At 37.8% G+C, this 19,189-nt stretch overlaps 1 protein-coding gene across 1 annotated transcript in view; it reads left to right on the top strand.

The window, feature by feature from the left end:
• Window positions 1-19,189, top strand: part of LOC124790110 (probable phospholipid-transporting ATPase IA) — a 355,816-nt gene that overhangs the window by 204,128 nt on the left and 132,499 nt on the right. The window contains exons 11-12 of the mRNA XM_047257683.1: window positions 13,373-13,595; window positions 13,681-13,801. Of these exons, the coding sequence (XP_047113639.1) occupies window positions 13,373-13,595; window positions 13,681-13,801 (344 nt within the window). The remainder of the gene's footprint in view (window positions 1-13,372; window positions 13,596-13,680; window positions 13,802-19,189) is intronic.

Consider the following 19,189-nt stretch of genomic DNA (forward strand, 5'->3'; position numbering starts at 1 on the left):
GAAAGAACAACACACTGGTATGTTTTAGCAAAATGACTGTTCTGGAGCAAAGCTACTATTTGTTCAAAATCAATGGCAACAAACTATCTCATACCAACATACACTGTCTGCTTTAGAGTGTAAAGGGTATTTTCCTTACAATGTGCCACTCAACAGAAGCAAAGTGCTGAAGATTTGGACATGAGGTGGCTCTAACACTTCACTACTAAAAGACAGCAATTTTGGAATAGTGTATTGTACTTATAGTATTGTAGTAGTGTATTGTACTTATTTATATGGACATTATTTGTTTTCATGGGATACATACAAGCCTTTGCATTGTGCAGAACTTGAGTGATGCATGGGGACATTGAATCTGTTATTGTTTTCAGTTATTACCAGTTACACTTTCAGGCACACAAATGTTTCTGGTGTATTCAGTGGGCCATGCACAAACTTTCACTGTAAAATTACTAAACCACTGACTCAACGAAGGGGCTCTCAAATACTGTTCTACCTTCTGACTGGATTTTGGAATAACACTTCTAACCTGACAAAGTAACAATACACACATAAACACAAACATACAAACAGAAACACTATCACTGACCTGTAATGTTAATAAGGTAGGTGTAGGCCTTTGAACTGTTATGGCCTATACTGGGTTTTTGTAACCACTGTTTTACTATGTAAAATTTAAGTTCTAAGCAATGGCTTTAATAATAATTGAAATTTATCACTCCAGTTAAGCATATTTTAAACACTTGTCCTTTTGCTGTTTTTTAACTTAAGCACTTTGACAACCATGTGAAGCATTTCTCAGAAAATCCTAATTAACCAACTCAGAAAATAATTACTTCAAGAAATTTAGCTAATACCCATGGTATTCAGCCTTTTTTCCCCGTGTACCACCAAAGACAATTTTCCATTCCATACTGTACTCTTAGGCCTAGCCCTAGAGTTATGACTCAAATTATACATAACCATATCAAAAATAAATTATAAAATTTATAACTTACTAAATACTACAACAAAAGAGGATTTTGCTATGTTGTTGTTGTTGTTGTTGTTGTCATCTTCAGTCCTGAGACTGGTTTGATGCAGCTCTCCATGCTACTCTATCCTGTGCAAGCTTCATCATCTCCCAGTACCTACTGCAGCCTACATCCTTCTGAATCTGCTTAGTGTATTCTTCTCTTGGTCTCCCTCTACGATTTTTACCCTCCACGCTGCCCTCCAATACTAAATTGGTGATCCCTCGATGTCTAAGAACATGTCCTACCAACCGATCCCTTCTTCTAGCCAAGTTGTGCCACAAGCTCCTCTTCTCCCCAATTCTGTTAAATACCTCCTCATTAGTTATGTGATCTACCCATCTAATCTTCAGCATTCTTCTGTAGCACCACATTGCAAAAGCTTCTATTTCTCTTCTTGTCTAAACTATTTATCGACCACGTTTCGCTTCCATACATGGCTACACTCCATACAAATACTTTCAGGAACGGCTTCCTGACACTTAAATCTATACTCGATGTTAACAAATTTCTCTTCTTCAGAAACGCTTTCCTTGCCATTGCCATTCTACATTTTATATCCTCTCTACTTCGACCATCATCAGTTATTTTGCTCCCCAAATAGCAAAACTCCTTTACTACTTTAAGTGTCTCATTTCCTAATCTAATTCCCTCAGCATCACCTGACTTAATTCGACTACATTCCATTATCCTCGTTTTGCTTTTGTTGATGTTCATCTTATACCCTCCTTTCAAGACACTGTCCATTCCATTCAGCTGCTCTTCCCAGTCCTTTGCTGTCTCTGACAGAATTACAATGTCATCGGCGAACCTCAAAGTTTTTATTTCTTCTCCATGGATTTTAATACCAACTCCAAACTTTTCTTTTGTTTCCTTTATTGCTTGCTCAATATACAGATTGAATAACTTCGGGGATAGGCTACAACCCTGTCTCACTCCCTTCCCAACCACTGCTTCCCTTTCATACCACTCGACTCTTATGACTGCCATCTGGTTTCTGTACAAATTGTAAATAGCCCTTCACTCCCTGTATTTTATCCCTGCCACCTTCAGAATTTGAAAGAGAGTATTCCAGTCGACATTGTCAAAAGCTTTCTCTAAGTCTACAAATGCTAGAAACGTAGGTTTGCTTTTCCTTAATCTTTCTTCTGAGATAAGTCGTAGGGTCAGTATTGCCTCACGTGTTCCAACATTTCTACGAAATCCAACTAGATCTTCCCCGAGGTCGGCTTCTATCAGTTTTTCCATTCGTCTGTAAAGAATTCGCGTTAGTATTTTGCAGCTGTGACTTATTAAACTGATAGTTCGGCAATTTTCACATCTGTCAACACCTACTTTCTTTGGGATTGGAATTATTATATTCTTCTTGAAGTCTGAGGGTATTTCGCCTGTCTCATACATCTTGCTCACCAGATGGTAGAGTTTTGTCAGGACTGGCTCTCCCAAGGCTGTCAGTAGTTCTAATGGAATGTTGTCTACTCCCGGGGCCTTGTTTCGACTCAGGTCTTTCAGTGCTCTGTCAAACTCTTCACTCAGTATCATATCTCCCATTTCATCTTTATCTACATCCTCTTCCATTTCCATAATATTGTCCTCATGTACATCACCCTTGTATAGACCCTCTATATACTCCTTCCACCTTTCTGCTTTCCCTTCTTTGCTTAGAACTGGGTTTCCATCGAAGCTCTTGATATTCCTGCAAGTGGTTCTCCTTTCTCCAAAGGCCTCTTTAATTTTCCTGTAGGAAGTATCTATCTTACCCCTAGTGAGATAAGCCTCTACATCCTCACATTTGTCCTCTAGCCATTTTTGCTATAAACGTATAAAATAAATACAGGAACTACATTACAAGTGGCACATACACACAAAAATGTTATGTGACTTTGATATGTTTCTTCCATGTTAATGAGATGCCTGAGCTTGTTTTCTGGACACCAGCTCATCTATTCATGACTGAATCTTCTTTAGCTTATCAATGGTGATTCTGGATTCCAGCAATTACTTTGTTTGGTTTTGATTGCTGTCAATGCAGAGAAATCCTGCCAACACAAATAAGTAGAGGGTAATGGAAGAAAGTGTGTAATGGTAGGGTCACTTAGGTCAATGTACTCTTTGCATGCACCAGAAACCACAAATTGACATATTTACAATTTTTATTTTCAGTGAACTGTCAATGGACATTTCCAAAAGTCTTTCCTTCAGTTTTACAGGAACATCAGAGAAATTGATGGTGGCAGTACAAAACGAATTTCTAATCCATTCTTATGTATTTAGATCTATCTTAATTTCTGAAAAGTATTTTAAAGACTGTTACTGAGTTTTTGTGGCTGGAATTAGATTATTTCCAAAAGTCCATCAGCAATACTAATTTCATTTAGTTCACCATGTTTGGACAAAGTATTCCCTTTTTTTCAGTTCAAAATAAAACTTTCTTATAAAACCAGTTTACTTTCTCATGTGTTTTAAAAGTATTTGTGTCAAAACCTTGGAGCTCAAGATTGAGCTTGTTATATTTGTTGAATATATCTGTCAAATAAGCTAATTGGCAAATCCACTCTTCATCCTTGAAATGCTTCTCCAAATCAGATTCCAATTATGTAATGAAACAATTTTACCTCATTTTTTAGTAAAAAGATGAGTCAGTCCACATCTTTATGATAGCCAGTGCTCATCGGTATGCAAAAACAATTGAGCATGTAGCTCTCATTTCCTCGCCCACTTTTTTGAAAAGGTGAAGCACAGTACATATGAATTTATCAGGTTGACTACTTTTTTGGAGGGTTTTTTTCCGCTACCAAATTTTCTGCATATAATTCAAAATTTCCATATTACTTTGGGGTTAATTTTGTGAATACGAACAATGAGATCACCTTTTTACCTGTCAATCAAGTAGCACCATCTGTGGACAAACTAACACACGAGTCCTATGACAAATTTAATTTTAATCTTGTACAGTTATCAAGAATTTTAAAAATATCCTCTCTCATTGTATAACTGGTTATTGTTTACAGCCTAGAATTTCATCAGCAATAGCACCTTTTTAAAGTAAAAAAGTGTCTATATACAGGGTGTTCAACACTTTTAGAAGTTTTAGAGTGGACTTAGTAGGTCAAGTTTAACCCATGTCTGGAAACATCATCCAATGACACTACTGAGCATCAAAGTTACAAGTGCCGGCACCTGTGAATGTATGTATATAATGTGTGATTCAATGATGATGTTACAGAGTTTCATGGATGATGGAGAAGAATAAGTGTATCAATTTGAGGTAAGGATCCCTGTACCAGAAATGAACCAGTCAAAAGTTATAAGCGAAAATCGTTCTGATACCTCTGACAGTGGAACATACGTACCAGCACTGATGTTGCTAAGATTGTAGGGTAGGCAACAATCAGAGGGTCTAAAACAAGAAAAAATGTCTTATAAACATGGGCTCCAAAATACACACTTAAGAGCTATGAGCTCTTGTTCAATAGATGACATGTTTTTCACACTGGTGAATAAGAACAATTGCTCATAGCTCCTCAGGTATGCATTTTAGAGCTGATGTTTACTAGACATTTTTTATTGTCTTGGTCCATACTACCACCTCTGAAAGTTGCATACCCTACATTCTTAGCAAAAACAGTACCGGTACATGTATTCCATTGTCAGAGGTATCAGAATGATTTCACTTGTAACTTTTGACTCGTTTATTTCCAAACCGGGGTCCCTTACCTCAAATTGCTACATTTGTCCATCTCCATCATCATAAAAGTTTGTAACATCATCATGGAATCATCCTGTGTGTACATACATTTACAGGCGCCGGCACCTATAACTTTGATATTTTGTAGTGTCATTGGACACTGTTTCCGGATGTGAAACTTGATCTACTAAGTACCCTCTACTATCTCTAGAAGTGTGTAACATGAATTATGAAACATTATGTCTATGTAGCTCAGCATCGTCTGACATCCCCACCATTTCTTTTGTCCACTTTAATATTTTCTTCTATTTGGCCAACAGTATCTTGTGCCATGTCACGAATACTATGCACTACACTTCTGTCAGAATTCGAAATTATTTTGATTACTCTATTAGCAACCTTTTCAGTAGTTGCAGGGGCAGCAGTCTGGATGATTGACTGATCTGGCCTTGTAACATTAAACAAAACGGCCTTGCTGTGCTGGTACTGGAACGGCTGAAAACAAGGGGAAACTACAGCTGTAATTTTTTCTGAGGGCATGTAGCTTTACTATATGGTTAAATGATGATGGCGTCAACTTGGATAAAAAATTCTGGAGGTAAAATAGTCCTCCATTCAGATCTTCAGGCGGGGACTATTCAGGAGGACATTGTTATCAGGAGAAACAAAACAGGCATTACACAGATCAAAGTGTGGAATGTCAGGTACCTTAATAGAGCAGGCAGGTTAGAAAATTTAAAAATGGAAATGGATAGGTTAAAGTTAGATATAGTGGGAATTAGTGAAGTTCAGTGTCAAGAGGAACAAGACTTCTGGTCAGGTCAATGCAGGGTTATAAATACAAACACAAATAGAGGTAATGCAGGAGTAGGTTTAATAATGAATAAAAAAATAGGAGCATGGGTAAGTTACTATGAACAGCATTGTTACACATTATTGTAGCCAAGATAGACATGAAGCCCATGCCTACCACAGTCGTACAAGTTTATGTGCCAACTAGCTCTGCAGATGATAAAGAGATTGATGAAATGTATGATGAGATAAAAGACATTATTCAGATAGTGAAGGGAGACAAAAATTTAATAGTCATGGGGGACTGGAATTCAATAGTAGGAAAAGGAAGAAAAGGAAAAGTAGTAGGTGAATATGGAATGGGGGTAAGGAATGAAAGAGGAAGCCACCTGGTAGAATTTTGCACAGAGCATAACTTAATGATAGCTAACAATTGGTTTAATAATCGTGAAAGAAGGTTGTACATGTGGAAGACGGCTGGAGACACTGGAAGGCTAGTAGGAATCCTTAGGTAACAGAAGAGATATTGAAGTTATTGATTAAAGGCGAAAATATAAAAATGCAGTAAATGAAGCAGGCAAAAAGGAATACAAATGTCTCAAAAATGAGATCAACAGGAAGTGCAACATGTCTTAGCAGGGATGATTAGTGGGCAAATGCAAGGGTGTAGAAGCATGTATCACTAGTGGTAAGAGAGAAACTGCCTACAGGAAAATCAGAGAGACCTTTGGAGAAAGGAGAACCATCTATATGAATATCAAGATCTCATATGGAAAACCAGTTCTAAGCAAAGAAGGTAAAGCAGAAAGGTGGAAGGAGTATACGGAGGGTCTATACAAAGGCTGTACTTGAGGGCATTATTATGGAAATGGAAGAGGATGTAGATGAATATGAAATGGGAGATATGATACTGCGCAAAGAATTTGACAGAGCACTGAAAGACCAAAATCAAAACAAGGCCCCAGGAGTAGACAACATTCCATTAGAACTACTGGTAGCCTTAGGAGAGCCAGCCCTGACAAATCTACTACCTGGTAAGCAAGATGTGTGAGACTGGCAAAATAATGTCAGACTTCAAGAAGAATATAATAATTCCAATCCCAAAGAAAGAAGGTGTTGACAGGTGTGAAAGTTACTGAACAATCAGTTTAATAAGTCACGACTGCAAAATACTAATAAAAATTCTTTACAGATGAATGGAAAAACTGGTAGAAGCTGACCTTGGGGAAGATGAGTTTGGATTCCGTAGAAATGTTGGACCACATGAGGTAATACTGACCCTACGACTTATCTTAGAAAATAGATTAAGGAAAGGCAAAACTATGTTTCTAGCATTTGTAGACTTAGAGAGAGCTTTTGACAATGTTGACTGGAATACTTTCTCACAAATTCTGAATGTGGCAGGGGTCAAATACAGGGAGGGAAAGGCTATTTACAATTTGTATGGAAACCAGATGGCAGTTATAAGAATCAAGTAGCATGAAAGGGAACTAGGGCTGAGAAGGGAGTGAGATAGGTTTGTAGCCTATCTCTGATGTTATTCAGTCTGTATACTGAGCAAGCAGTAAAGGAAACAAAAGAAAAATATGGAGTAGGAACTAAAATCCAAGGAGAAGAAATAAAAATGTTGAGGTTTGCCGATGACATTGTAATTCTGTCAGAGACAGCAGAAGACCTGGAAGAGCAGTTGAAGGAATGGACAGTGTAAAAGGACCTGGAAGAGCAGTTGACTAGAATGGAAAGTTCTTGAAAGGAGGATATAAGATGAACATCAACAAAAGCAAAACGAGGATAATGGAATGTTCTCGAATTAAACCAGGTGATGCTGAGGGAATTAGATTAGGAAATGAGACACTTAAAGTGGTAGATGAGTTTTGCTATTTGGGGAGCAAAATAACTGATGATGGCCAAAGTAGAGAGGATATAAAATGTAGACTGCAGTGGCAAGAAAAGCGTTTCTGAAGAAGAGAAATTTGTTAACATTGAGTGTAAATTTAAGTGTCAGGAAGTCCTTTCTGAAAGTATTTGTATGGAGTGTACCCTGCATGGAAGTGAAATGTGGACGATAAATAGTTTAGACAAGAGGAGAATAGAAGCTGTCAAAATGTGGTGCTACTGTAGAATACTGAAGATTAGATGGGTAGATCATGTAACTAATGAAGAGGTATTAAACAGAATTGGGGAGAAAAGGAATTTGTGGCAGAACTTGGCTAGAAGAAGGGATAGGTTGGTAGGACATGTTCTGAGACATCAAGGGATCACCAATTTAGTATTGGAGGGCAGCATGGAGGGTAAAAATCGTAGAGGGAGGCCAGGAGATGAATACACTAAGCAGATTCAGAAGGTTGTAGGTTGCAGTAGTTACATGGAGATGAAGAAGCTTGCACAGGATAGAGTAGCATGAAGAGCTGCATCAAACCAGTCTCTGGAGTGAAGACCACGACAACAACAACAACAACAACTCTAGCAGAATTTTTGTGTAACATTTTATCTGTTACATCAAAGAACCAGGAATGATAAGACATTGAACTGCCATATAAAGTGATTTACTTTTTGCAATAGCAACGCTAACTGATATAATGTCTCCAGTGCCACCATTGTTGATTTTGTAAAATTATGTATTTTGTTTCCAGTCTTATCTACATTTTCTGCTTTGCATCTGAAAAGTTTGACTGACTTGTCTTTATAATTGCCGTGATCAGTTACCAAGTGTCTGTGAAGTATGGATGGTTTCATAGAATTATTCAACAGAGTTTGGTTCAAAATAATTCTGAGGGAAGAGGTGGATCACAGATATAAGATACAAATCCATATTTAATGTAAGATTCACTGTAATATTAGATTTTATGTTTCTTGGGTTATTTGTCTTACGTGTAGATGGCTCAACTTCAACAGTATTTTCACCTATGTCCCCTGCTGGAAAATGCCTTATCACACTTTTCACTGGCAGTGGTTCAATACTACTACTACTACTACTACTACTACTATCACTTATTTCATTGGTTTTATGTTTTGCTCTTACAAAGAATTTATCCATCTGCCAACAAATATTAAAATATGTAGTCTACTACCACAATAATAAAAAGAAATTTAACAGTGTTAATCTGAAAATCAGTTTACACATATAAAGAATGAGATGTGTGGCTTTGAGTAAAGAAAACATACACTATGTGATCAAAAGTATGCGGACACTCCCAAAAACATATGTTTTTCATGTTAGGGGCATTTTTTTGCCACCTATTACCAGGTACCAGGTACTGCCAGCGACCTCAGTACCCATTAGACATCGTGAGAGACCAGAATGGGGCACTCCATGGAACTCATGAACTTCGAATGTGGTCAGGTGATTGGGTGTCACTTGTGTCATACGTCTGTATGCAAGATTTCTATACTCCTAAACATCCCTAGGTCCACTGTTTCCGGTGTGATAGTGAAGTGGAAATATGAAGGGACACGTACAGTACAAAAGCGTACAGGCTGACCTCGTCTCTCGACTTACAGAGACCACCGACAGTTGAAGAGGGTCATAATGTGTAATAGGCAGACATTTATCCAGACCATCACACAGGAATTCCAAACTGCATCAGGATCCACTGCAAGTACTATGACAGGTAGGCAGGAGGTGAGAAAACATGGATTTCATGTTCAAGCAGCTACTCATAACCCACACGTTACACCAGTAAATGCCAAATAACCCTCACTTGGTGTAAGGAGCATAAACATTGGATGACTGAACATTGGATGACTGAACATTGGAAAAACATTGTTTGGAGTGGCGAATCACGGTACACAATGTGGCTATCCGATGGCAGGGTTTGGGTTTGGCAAATACCCAGTGATCGTCATCTGCCAGCGTGTGTAGTGCTAGTAGTAAAATTCGGAGACGGTGGTGTTATGGTGTGGTCATATTTTTCATGGAAGGGGCCTGCACACCTTTGTGTTTCGCATGGCATTATCACAGCACAGGCCTACATTGATGTTTTAAGCACCTTCTTGCTTCCCACTGTTGAAGAGCAATTCGGGGATGGCGATTGCATCTTTCAAAATGATCGAGCACCTGTTCATAATGCACAGCCTGTGGCAGAGTGATTACATGACAATAACATCCCTGTAATAGACTGGCCTACACAGAGTCCTGACCTAAATCCTATAGAACATCTTTGGGATGTTTTGGAACGCTGACTTCATGCCAGGCCTCACCGACCGACATCGACACCTCTCCTCAGTGCAGCACAGCATGAAGAATTGGCTGCCATTGCCCAAGAAACCTTCCAGCACCTGATTGAAGGTATGCCTGCGAGGGTGGAAGCTGTCATCAAGGCTAAGGGTGGGCCAACACCATATTGAATTCCAGCATTACCGATGGAGGGCACCACGAACATGTAAGTCATTTTCAGCAAGGTGTCCACATACCTTTGATCATACAGTGTACCTGCACGTAACACAAACTTCCAGCATGCTGGAGTAGCTTGGGTCTGCAACTTCTGTTCATTAATAGAATGAAAAAGCAGTCCAAGTTGCAAATATTTTATTTTTCATTGGATGACTAGTTTCGGGTCGAGACCCATTTTCAAATTAACATAACAAAATCGAAAGTGGAATTTTGGAATATCTCAAAAAATGCATAATGTACATTTACAGTGCACACAGATAACTGTAAATGTACATTATACATTTTTTGATATCTTCGGAAATGACATTTCAACTTTGTTATGTTGATTTGAAAATGGGTCTTGGCCTGAAACTAGTCATCAAATAAAAAATAAAATATTTACAACTTGGAATGTCTTTTCATTATATTTTCTGCACATAAGTTACAAAACTGTTCTGAGTACTGAAAGTTAATAAATCAGTCAGTAACATATGTTAGCAGACACTGTTATTGTTGTTTGTGTTTGGAACAAACAATACAATGATTACTGAGATCAGCTGTAAGATAACATTGTTGGATAGACCAGTAGAATAAACAAAATGGATTCTTGGATAGAGGGCAATTAAAATTTCCCTGTCTAAAATAGTTTTTGTTATTTGTGATTATTCAGGAAACATAATATACTGACTCTATGCATATTTCAAATTTTGTGTATTCCCTAAAAAGCCTTTGTGTATCCATGAGGATATGCTTGCCCATGTTGAATATCACTGCTCTAGACAATTGATTTGTGAAGAGAGGGCATTAAAAATGTTACAGTCACTGAAATGAATCCGTTTCTGTACAATACTCAGGGCTGCACCCTCACAGTGGACATCTTGTGTAATGACTGTGACACTCTATACAGCTGAAAAAGGAGCCCTTTTTCTCCATTATGTAACACATCATGGAAAATATATGAAGGGGAGTCAAATGAAAATATTAAATATTTTTTAATTTTTTTATGGAACAAAATTGGAACACAAGTGTATAATTTTTTGACATTGTCTCCCTGTCATTCAAAACAAGCTCTCCAGTGTGTACAAAGTACATGGAGTCTGCTGAAAAAAAATTCTGTTGGTTGTGTGCTCAATTACTTATGCACCGTCTGCTGCACCTCTCTATCGGAATGAAATTTCTTTCCTCACATTGCCTCTCTGAAACGTCCAAACATGGAAATCACTCAGTGTGAGATCTTGTGAGTATGGCATTCGTGACACAGTATCAAAGTTCAGATCATCAATGGTTGCAACTGTTGCACAAGTAGTATGAGGCTGAGCAATATCAAGTTGCAAAATGACACCTGTAGTCAGAAGTGTACATTGCTTTGATCTTATTATAGATTTTTAACACATTGAAATATGATACCTTTGTGATGGTGTTTCCCCTAGTTGTGTAGTGTTCCAAGACAATGCTTTGTGCATCCGAAAAGAATGTCTGCAAACTCCTCTCTCCAGATGACTGTGTCCAGAACTCCTTAGGTTTTGGTGATGAGGACTGGCACCATTCCTTGCTTGCTCTCTTTGTTTAAGATTGGTGGTACTGTTGGTTGGTTGGGGGAGGGGGAGGGGATCAGACAGTGATGTCATCGGTCCCATCAGATTAGGAAGGCAAGTTGGCCATGCCCTTTCAAAGGAACAATTCCAGCATTTGCATGAGGCGATTTAGGGAAATGATGAAAAAACCAAACCAGGATGGTCAGATGTGGGTTTGAACCTTCATCCTCCCAAATGCAAGTCCAGTGTGCTAACCACTGCTCCACCTTGCTCGGTGGTGGTAGTGTACCCAGGTTTCATTTCCTGTAATGATTCCCATTAAGAAACCATCACCTTATGGTTCAGTTTCTTCGCAGGTGTCAATGCGTCGCATTTTTGGTTCTGAAGTGAGCAATCGTGGCAGACACTTTACAAAACTTAAGCACTCCATGAATGATATAATGTGCTGAGCCTTGACTAGTGTTCAGATTTGTGGCTATTTCATCTGCTGTCCCATGGCAATTTTCCATCACAATGGCTTCAACTGCTGCAGTAGTTTGATGTCGCAGCATAGTACGTCTGACTTGGTGCTAAATGTCTGTCACAGAAGTCACGCCATTTCCAAACTTTCTACTCCACTCATACATTTGCTGCAGAAATGGACATGCATCACCATATGACACCTTCATTTGCCCATGGATTTAAATAGGTTTCATATCTTCATTGCTTAGAAAACTTAACAGAACACTGTTCCTCCTTGGCGTGTGTCACAAGCAGGGTAGTCATTTTTGAACTAGTATTGTGGCATCATTTTGTTTTCATTTTTTGTAGTATGCTGCTGCCTTTAGGGCATTCCTTACATCACTAGTAATGATACTGTAAACTTATGGACCAATGGCGTGAAATTTTAATTTTTAATTACATTTTTAAAGTTTTTCATTTGACTCCCCTACTGTATTCTGCAGTAAATGCGAGAATGATAAGTTTCTTAAAAATTTGCTACACGTGGTTCTATGGAAGGCTACACTCATGATTCTCATGACTCATTTCTATGCATGTAGCACTTTCCTAGCCAGTGGAGCAATGAACAATAGCTGTCAAGTTTAGGCTCATTCTGTGCACCTGAGGTGTCATCCATTTTCTGACCACCATCGAGCATTCAGTAGTGTTCTGAGCACTCTGCTGTGAATTTCATAGCCTGTATGAGCATTAAACATGATCATAGCAAATTATTTAGTGAAGTTTTGTTCCATTTGCTGCAAGTTGTCATGGCTGATGGTGGTGGTAAATGACAAATTCTGCATAAACAAGCAAAAGACTTAATTTTGCAGGATTGACACATTCTTCAAGCACAAATGATCTGTATGTACATACTGCAAGTGTCGCTTGAAACTGGCACTACTGCTGTCCTCTCTGTGCCTTGACCTGTGCTGGCTGCCATTGTTCATAAATCGGACTTTAGTTGGTATTTCTGCACCTAGTGGCTACCTTTGTTCTGCTCAGATGACTGAACTTTCAGTTTGCTCCAGCCAACCTCAGAATTGCTTGTCACCTCCTGTAGTAGTATCAGGGATAACCAGAGGAAGCACACTACTTGAAAATTCAAACTTACTCGCTAATTAATCAGAAATTCTGACCAGCTCAAACTTCACAGATTAACCACAGAGGTATTTGTCATACAACTTCTGGAAGTACAGTGAGCAGTCACATATTTGATATCTTTAACTGGTGAAAGGTAAAGAAATGATCAGAATGAAGACCAAGCATTTCTGTAGTGAGCACTGAAAATGGCAAGATGCAGTAAATACTATGATGGCAAATCCTCAGATGGAATGGAAATGTCTGTGTGAGGTGGTGATACGGAGCAACAGACAGACACAACAAGCTGTTAGCAGCTGAGCCGTAGAATAAAACATCTTCCCCATTTAGTGTTCTGAATCACAGGTAACATATATTTCTCTTATTTTTTGTGTTACTTCTTTTTTTCTTCCAGATGAGAGGGCTCTTGTTCGTGGTGCCTGTCTTTTTGGCTATGTTTTTGACACCAGGACACCACATCATGTAGAAATAAGTGCTTTGGGAACTAGAGAGCGATATGAAATTCTGAATGTCTTGGAATTTACAAGCAGTAGGAAAAGAATGTCAGTCATTACACGGAATTCAGCTGGTGAAATAAAGTTATATTGTAAAGGTGCAGACACTGTGATATATGAAAGGTAAATATTTATAAATGTAGCATCTCATCTTCCATTCTATATATTTCTATAAGACTGTTAACTAACTGGTCTGAGTTTGTTTAAGGTTATCTCCAGATGGGCAACAGTTCCGTGAGGCAACTCTCAGACACCTGGAAGAATTTGCTACTGAAGGGCTTAGAACATTGTGTTGCGCAGTTGCCAACATATCAGAAGAGGCCTATGAGGTAAAAGTTATAATGACAGTGAGATAATAGTGGTATTAAATGAAGTCTTTATTACTTTTGTAATTGGTCAGAAGCAGATAAAATAATTAAACTTGCTATGGCCTTTCAGGAAAGTTTTCCAAAATTTTTAGACTAATATGTGAAATTTCAATTTGCTAAATTTTTATCTGGTACACCACCCAGAATTTACAGAAGCTGGTGAGTTACTGTAGTTATTACCTTTCTCTAGGATAATGGTGACAGTGTTGGCATGCATAGTAATTCCATCGTCATTACTCAACTAACCATATTGTAGTTGCAGGAACTAAACTTTGTGACACTGCAAGGTACAGCTGCATTCAAGTCCAGTGTGGCTTATATTGTTATTTAAACTTGAACACATAAAATATCTTCTTGGTCAGGAGCCATGACTTGCTGTTAATGTTCTTATAATCAGTGTAGGAGAAGAGTGTGTGTGTAATAGGAAAGATAATGAAGCCTACTTTCAAGATAGGGCAAAGATGGAGGATGTGACATGGAGTTGAGGGTCATTCAAATCTTTGCTCATTACCAGAAGAAGAAATGTTGAACTATGTGTTAATGAGCTTCATTGATATGCTACAAATCAGCTGGTTTTTGGTACCAAGAGCAGTATATAGTCCTGCCACTTTCTTTGGAAACTTGACAAATGTTGTCTCAAAATTGTGGAAAACTACCAGAAAAAATTATTTTTTGTGTAATATTTCATTGTAAAAGCTGCCAGAATAGCCAGATATAAACAACAGTGTACTATATTTTTACATCCAGTTTTGTTACCAAGTATCGGTCTGAGTGTCCATTGGTGTATGTACGAGGGGTAGTCATAATGTTTTAATTGTTACATCAAAAAAATAAAGTTACATTACTAATTTTTGGTTTGCTTTCTGGTACACTCAACAGCAAAAAAACTGGGCCACTGTAGACAAAAGACAGAAAAATCAGACCATTTGGCAACAGCAGCACAAAAACCAGGCCAGGGCATGACATCAGACAGAGAAAGTGGGTCATTGATTGAGGAATTGTGACGTATCCAACACTCACTTTGTCTTTACCTTTGCCTTGTGTGCTAAGGATTGCCTACCTTACAACACAGATTATAGACCAGACTGAATCACAGTGACAGCATCTGGATAACAACAAATATGGGGCACAGAGGCTATAAAAGTTTTAAGAATGTGCTTATGTGATGGCTCACTATCTTCCATTCAAGGTTAACTAAAAATGAAAGATAAATTTTACCAACTAGGTATTCTTCTTCGTCTTCTTCTTCTTCTTCTTCTTCTTCTTCTAAAATTGCTCATATTTGTCTTTTTAAAGATGAAATGCTAACATTGTACTTTTTACAATGATTGTAAAAGCCTCAAAATTACTTTCAATGATCATATGGATCCAAGTGTACAAGCAAACTTCTGACATCGGTCTCTTGTGGCATAATGGTTAGAGGAGTGGAATCGTAATCTGAAGGTGCAAAATTCAGAGCTATATGTTCCCGTTATTTTTATTTCTTTTTTATTCACTAGAAAGAAAAAGACATCAGAATTTCAGACAAAGTTTAACGAAATTATGAAATCAAATTTGAGAATAAAGAAATATTGTGTATCAACTTCGCTAAAATTCACATATTTTTCTTCAGGCAGCTACAGTTGGGAGATTTATGGTGTCTTATGTCAGACAAAATACTCAACCACAAAAGCAATTTTTGGAGAGCTATTCTCAAAAGATAGGTCCTAAAATGAAATCATTACTAGTTCAGTGTAAGAAATGTTACAAATTTGTACTGATACACATAATAGTTACTATCCCTAAGCGTTTAGAGACAGTGGTTACATTTTCCCAATAAATGAGTGGTAGACTATTTCAATCAACAGTAAATGAGTAAGGCTGTTACAGGTACTTGTGCACCTAGAAACAGCTGTTCAAGCTCTCATGAAGGGACAGCTTTAGCAAATTAGTAAAATAACATTACTGGATACCTACTTGTCAGAAAATATTAACTGTGATATATGAAGTTTGTTGTGGACTTCTAGAACTAAATTATGCACACAGTTCAAAGCTCTACAGAGGAGTTTGAACAGATGTTCACATCTCAACTAATGAGGTAAATGCAATTAATGAGGTTTTAGTTCAGTATTGTTCATCAAATACAAACCAAACATCATGAGAGAGAATGAAAACAGTAAAAATTGTGATTCGCTTTATCTTCCTGTTGCTGGTCTAGTTAAGCAAAACCTTGCATCACAAACCACTATCATACACCTACGAATTTCATCCATCATATGTGCCAAACTATTATTTCTCTTTCCATTCACCAAGCTAAAATGCCTGCATAGGGTCCAGTGCAATGTTGATGCTGTGAAATGCAGTTCCAGAAACCCTTCTTGACAAAAAAGTTATAAATTTCATCAAGGAGTTTGTAATATTACGCAGATTTTCGTCGTACGTGATTGATATCTTGGACGTGAATTGTGGGACAATACATATTATGTGGATTCCCCTGTGATTATTGGAAATGAAATGAAGTAATCGTATGGCAGACTAACTGCCCCTAAAAGAAAAAACCAGAAGGGAAAACAAGGAAGAAGATCGCGAAATGACTGCCAACCATTTGATGAACTCCTCATGGCAACACTAGGACGGGCCACAGAGCACTGGAAAAAGTTGGGACAGGCCTTTGAGCAATCATGGGACACTAATTACTAGTAACAAACATAACAAATAAATATAATGGAATATAATAACAAATAAATATACACAAACCAGCAAACATACCACTGGATGTCATTACTCATGTCCTAGGTTAAACTCAAATCATTCACCACCAGTTAACTGTATTATGCTCAAGATGCTGATTATGGGTGGATGACAACTGAGGTGTTGTCAAAGAGGTTTATGGCTTTTGACAGATGTAGCATACTGACCTGATGTTTATTTATCGCTTTTGTAATGCTGATGATGTTGAAGGTGTTTAAAGCAGTTTTCTTGGACCACATGGCCTATTCTCCAATGTGAACCTAGCTGCAGCCACGTAGGTTTTAACATTCACCTGCAGTACATCTACAACTACACAGATACTCTGCAAATCACACTTAAGAGCCTGGCTGAGGGTTTATTGAACTGCCTTCACAATAATTCTCTATTATTTCAATCTCAAACAACGCACGAAAAAAATGAACACCTATATCTTTCCGTGTTAGCTCTGATTTCCCTTACTTTCATATGATGATCATTTCTCCCTTTGTAGGTCGCATCAACAAAATATTTGTGCATTTGGAGGAGAAAGTTGCTGATTGAAATTTTGTGAGAAGATTGTGCCGCAGCGAAAAATGCCATTGTTTTAATGGTGTCCACCCCAAATCCTGTATCATGCCAGTGACACTGCCTCCCCTATTTCACAATAATACAAAATGTGCTGCTCTTATTTGAACTTTCTCCATATACTCCATTAATCCTATCTGGTAAGGATCCCAGACTGTACAGCTGTACTCCAAAACGAGATGGACAAGTGTAGTGTAGTAGATCTGTTACATTTTCTAACTGTTCTGCCAATAAAATGCAGTCTTTTGTTTGACTTCCACACAACATTTTCTATGTTTTATTTCTAATTTAAGTTGTTCATAATTGTAATTCCTAGGTCTTTAGTTGAATTTACAGCCTTTAGATTTGACTGGTTTATTGCGTAACCAAAGTTTAACATATTCCGCTAACACATATGGATGACCTCAAACTTTTCTTCATTTAGGGTCAATCGCCAATTTTCACACCGTACAGATATCTTTTCTCAATCGTTTTGCAATTTGTTTTGATCATCTGATGACTACTAGATGATAAATGACAGCATCATTTGCAAGCAACCTAAGATGGCTGCTCAGATTATCTCCTAAATCATTAATATAGATGAGGAACAGCAGAGGGTCTACAACACTACCTTGGGGAATGCCACAGATCCATCATGTTTTACTTGATGACTTTCCATCAATTACTGTGAACTGTGACCTCTCTGACAGGAAATGATGAATCGAGTCACATAACTAAGACGATATTCCATAAGCAAGCAATTTCGTCACAAGGTGCTTGTGTAGTACAATGTCAAAAGCCTTCTGGAAATCTAGAGATATGGAATCGATTTGAAATCTCTTGTCAATAGCACTCAACACTTCATGCGAATAAAGAGCTAGTTGTGTTTCACAAGAACGATGTTTTCTAAATCCTTGTTGACTGTGTGTCAATAAACTGTTCTGTTCAAGGTAATTCATTATGTTCAAACACAATATATGTTCCAAAAACCTACTTCATGTCAACATTAATGATACAGGCCTGTAATTTAGTAGCTTATGCCTAATACTACCTTTCTTGAATATTTATGTGATCTGTGCAACTTTCCAATCTTTGGGTACAGATCTTTTGTCAAGCGAGCAGTTGTATACAATTTTGTTAAGTATGGAGCTATTGCATCAGCATACTCTGAGAGGAACCTAATTAGTATACAGTCTGGACTGGAAGACTTGCTTTTATTGAGTGATTTAAGTTGTTTTGCTAATCTGAGGATATCAACTTCTAAGTTACTCATGTTGGCAGCTGTTCTTGATTTGAATTCTGGGATATTCACTTTGTCTTCTTTGGTGAAGGAATTTTGGAAGGCTGTGTTTAGTAACAGTATGCAGGTAAATTGACTTGTTCATTCACATGTCTCACATATCTAGCACATTTATGAGTTTTAGGTATCCTGGATCCACATGACAGTGATTAAGTGGCAGTAACATTTATTTTCAAAAGCTAAATAAATTCACCTTAAAGATGAATATGAGAATGGAAGTTGCCTATGTATTGGGAACTATGGATTAAATATCCACCCCTGTGATGGTTCAAATTTCAGACTATCAAGGGTGCAATCGTAGACCCGCGCTGTGGACCCAATAAACGCATGGTCTTCAGGAGAAACCAACAACAGCATGGCATGCATTACATATATGTTTGGTGTAGATATTTCCAGTGCATGATTCTTTTTTTGTTGTTTCAGAATCAATATTCAGTACAGTGGTTCATATCCTTGAAATTGCCATTCGACCATTAGGCAAAATAATCATTCGCTGTGTTTTGTAGTCATCATTATTACTCTCTGAGTATGCAGAAAAACAACACAAACACTGAACAAAAATCACCAAGACTTGGAATATGTTTGAACCAGTGATCTCTGTCTTACTTTCTTAGTTCCATTTGCAACAGGAGCCTGGCCAAACAGACTTTTTCTCTTTATTTAGACATATATATCTTAAAGAAACTGGCCTCAGATACGTGCCTGCTATAAATGCCAACTACTTGCATATAGTAACTTTACAGTGCAGCTATCAATTATTTTTTAAAAAATTCAAG

The sequence above is a fragment of the Schistocerca piceifrons genome, chromosome 3 (assembly GCF_021461385.2).
Source record: "Schistocerca piceifrons isolate TAMUIC-IGC-003096 chromosome 3, iqSchPice1.1, whole genome shotgun sequence".
In the NCBI taxonomy this organism is placed as follows: Eukaryota; Metazoa; Arthropoda; class Insecta; order Orthoptera; family Acrididae; genus Schistocerca; species Schistocerca piceifrons.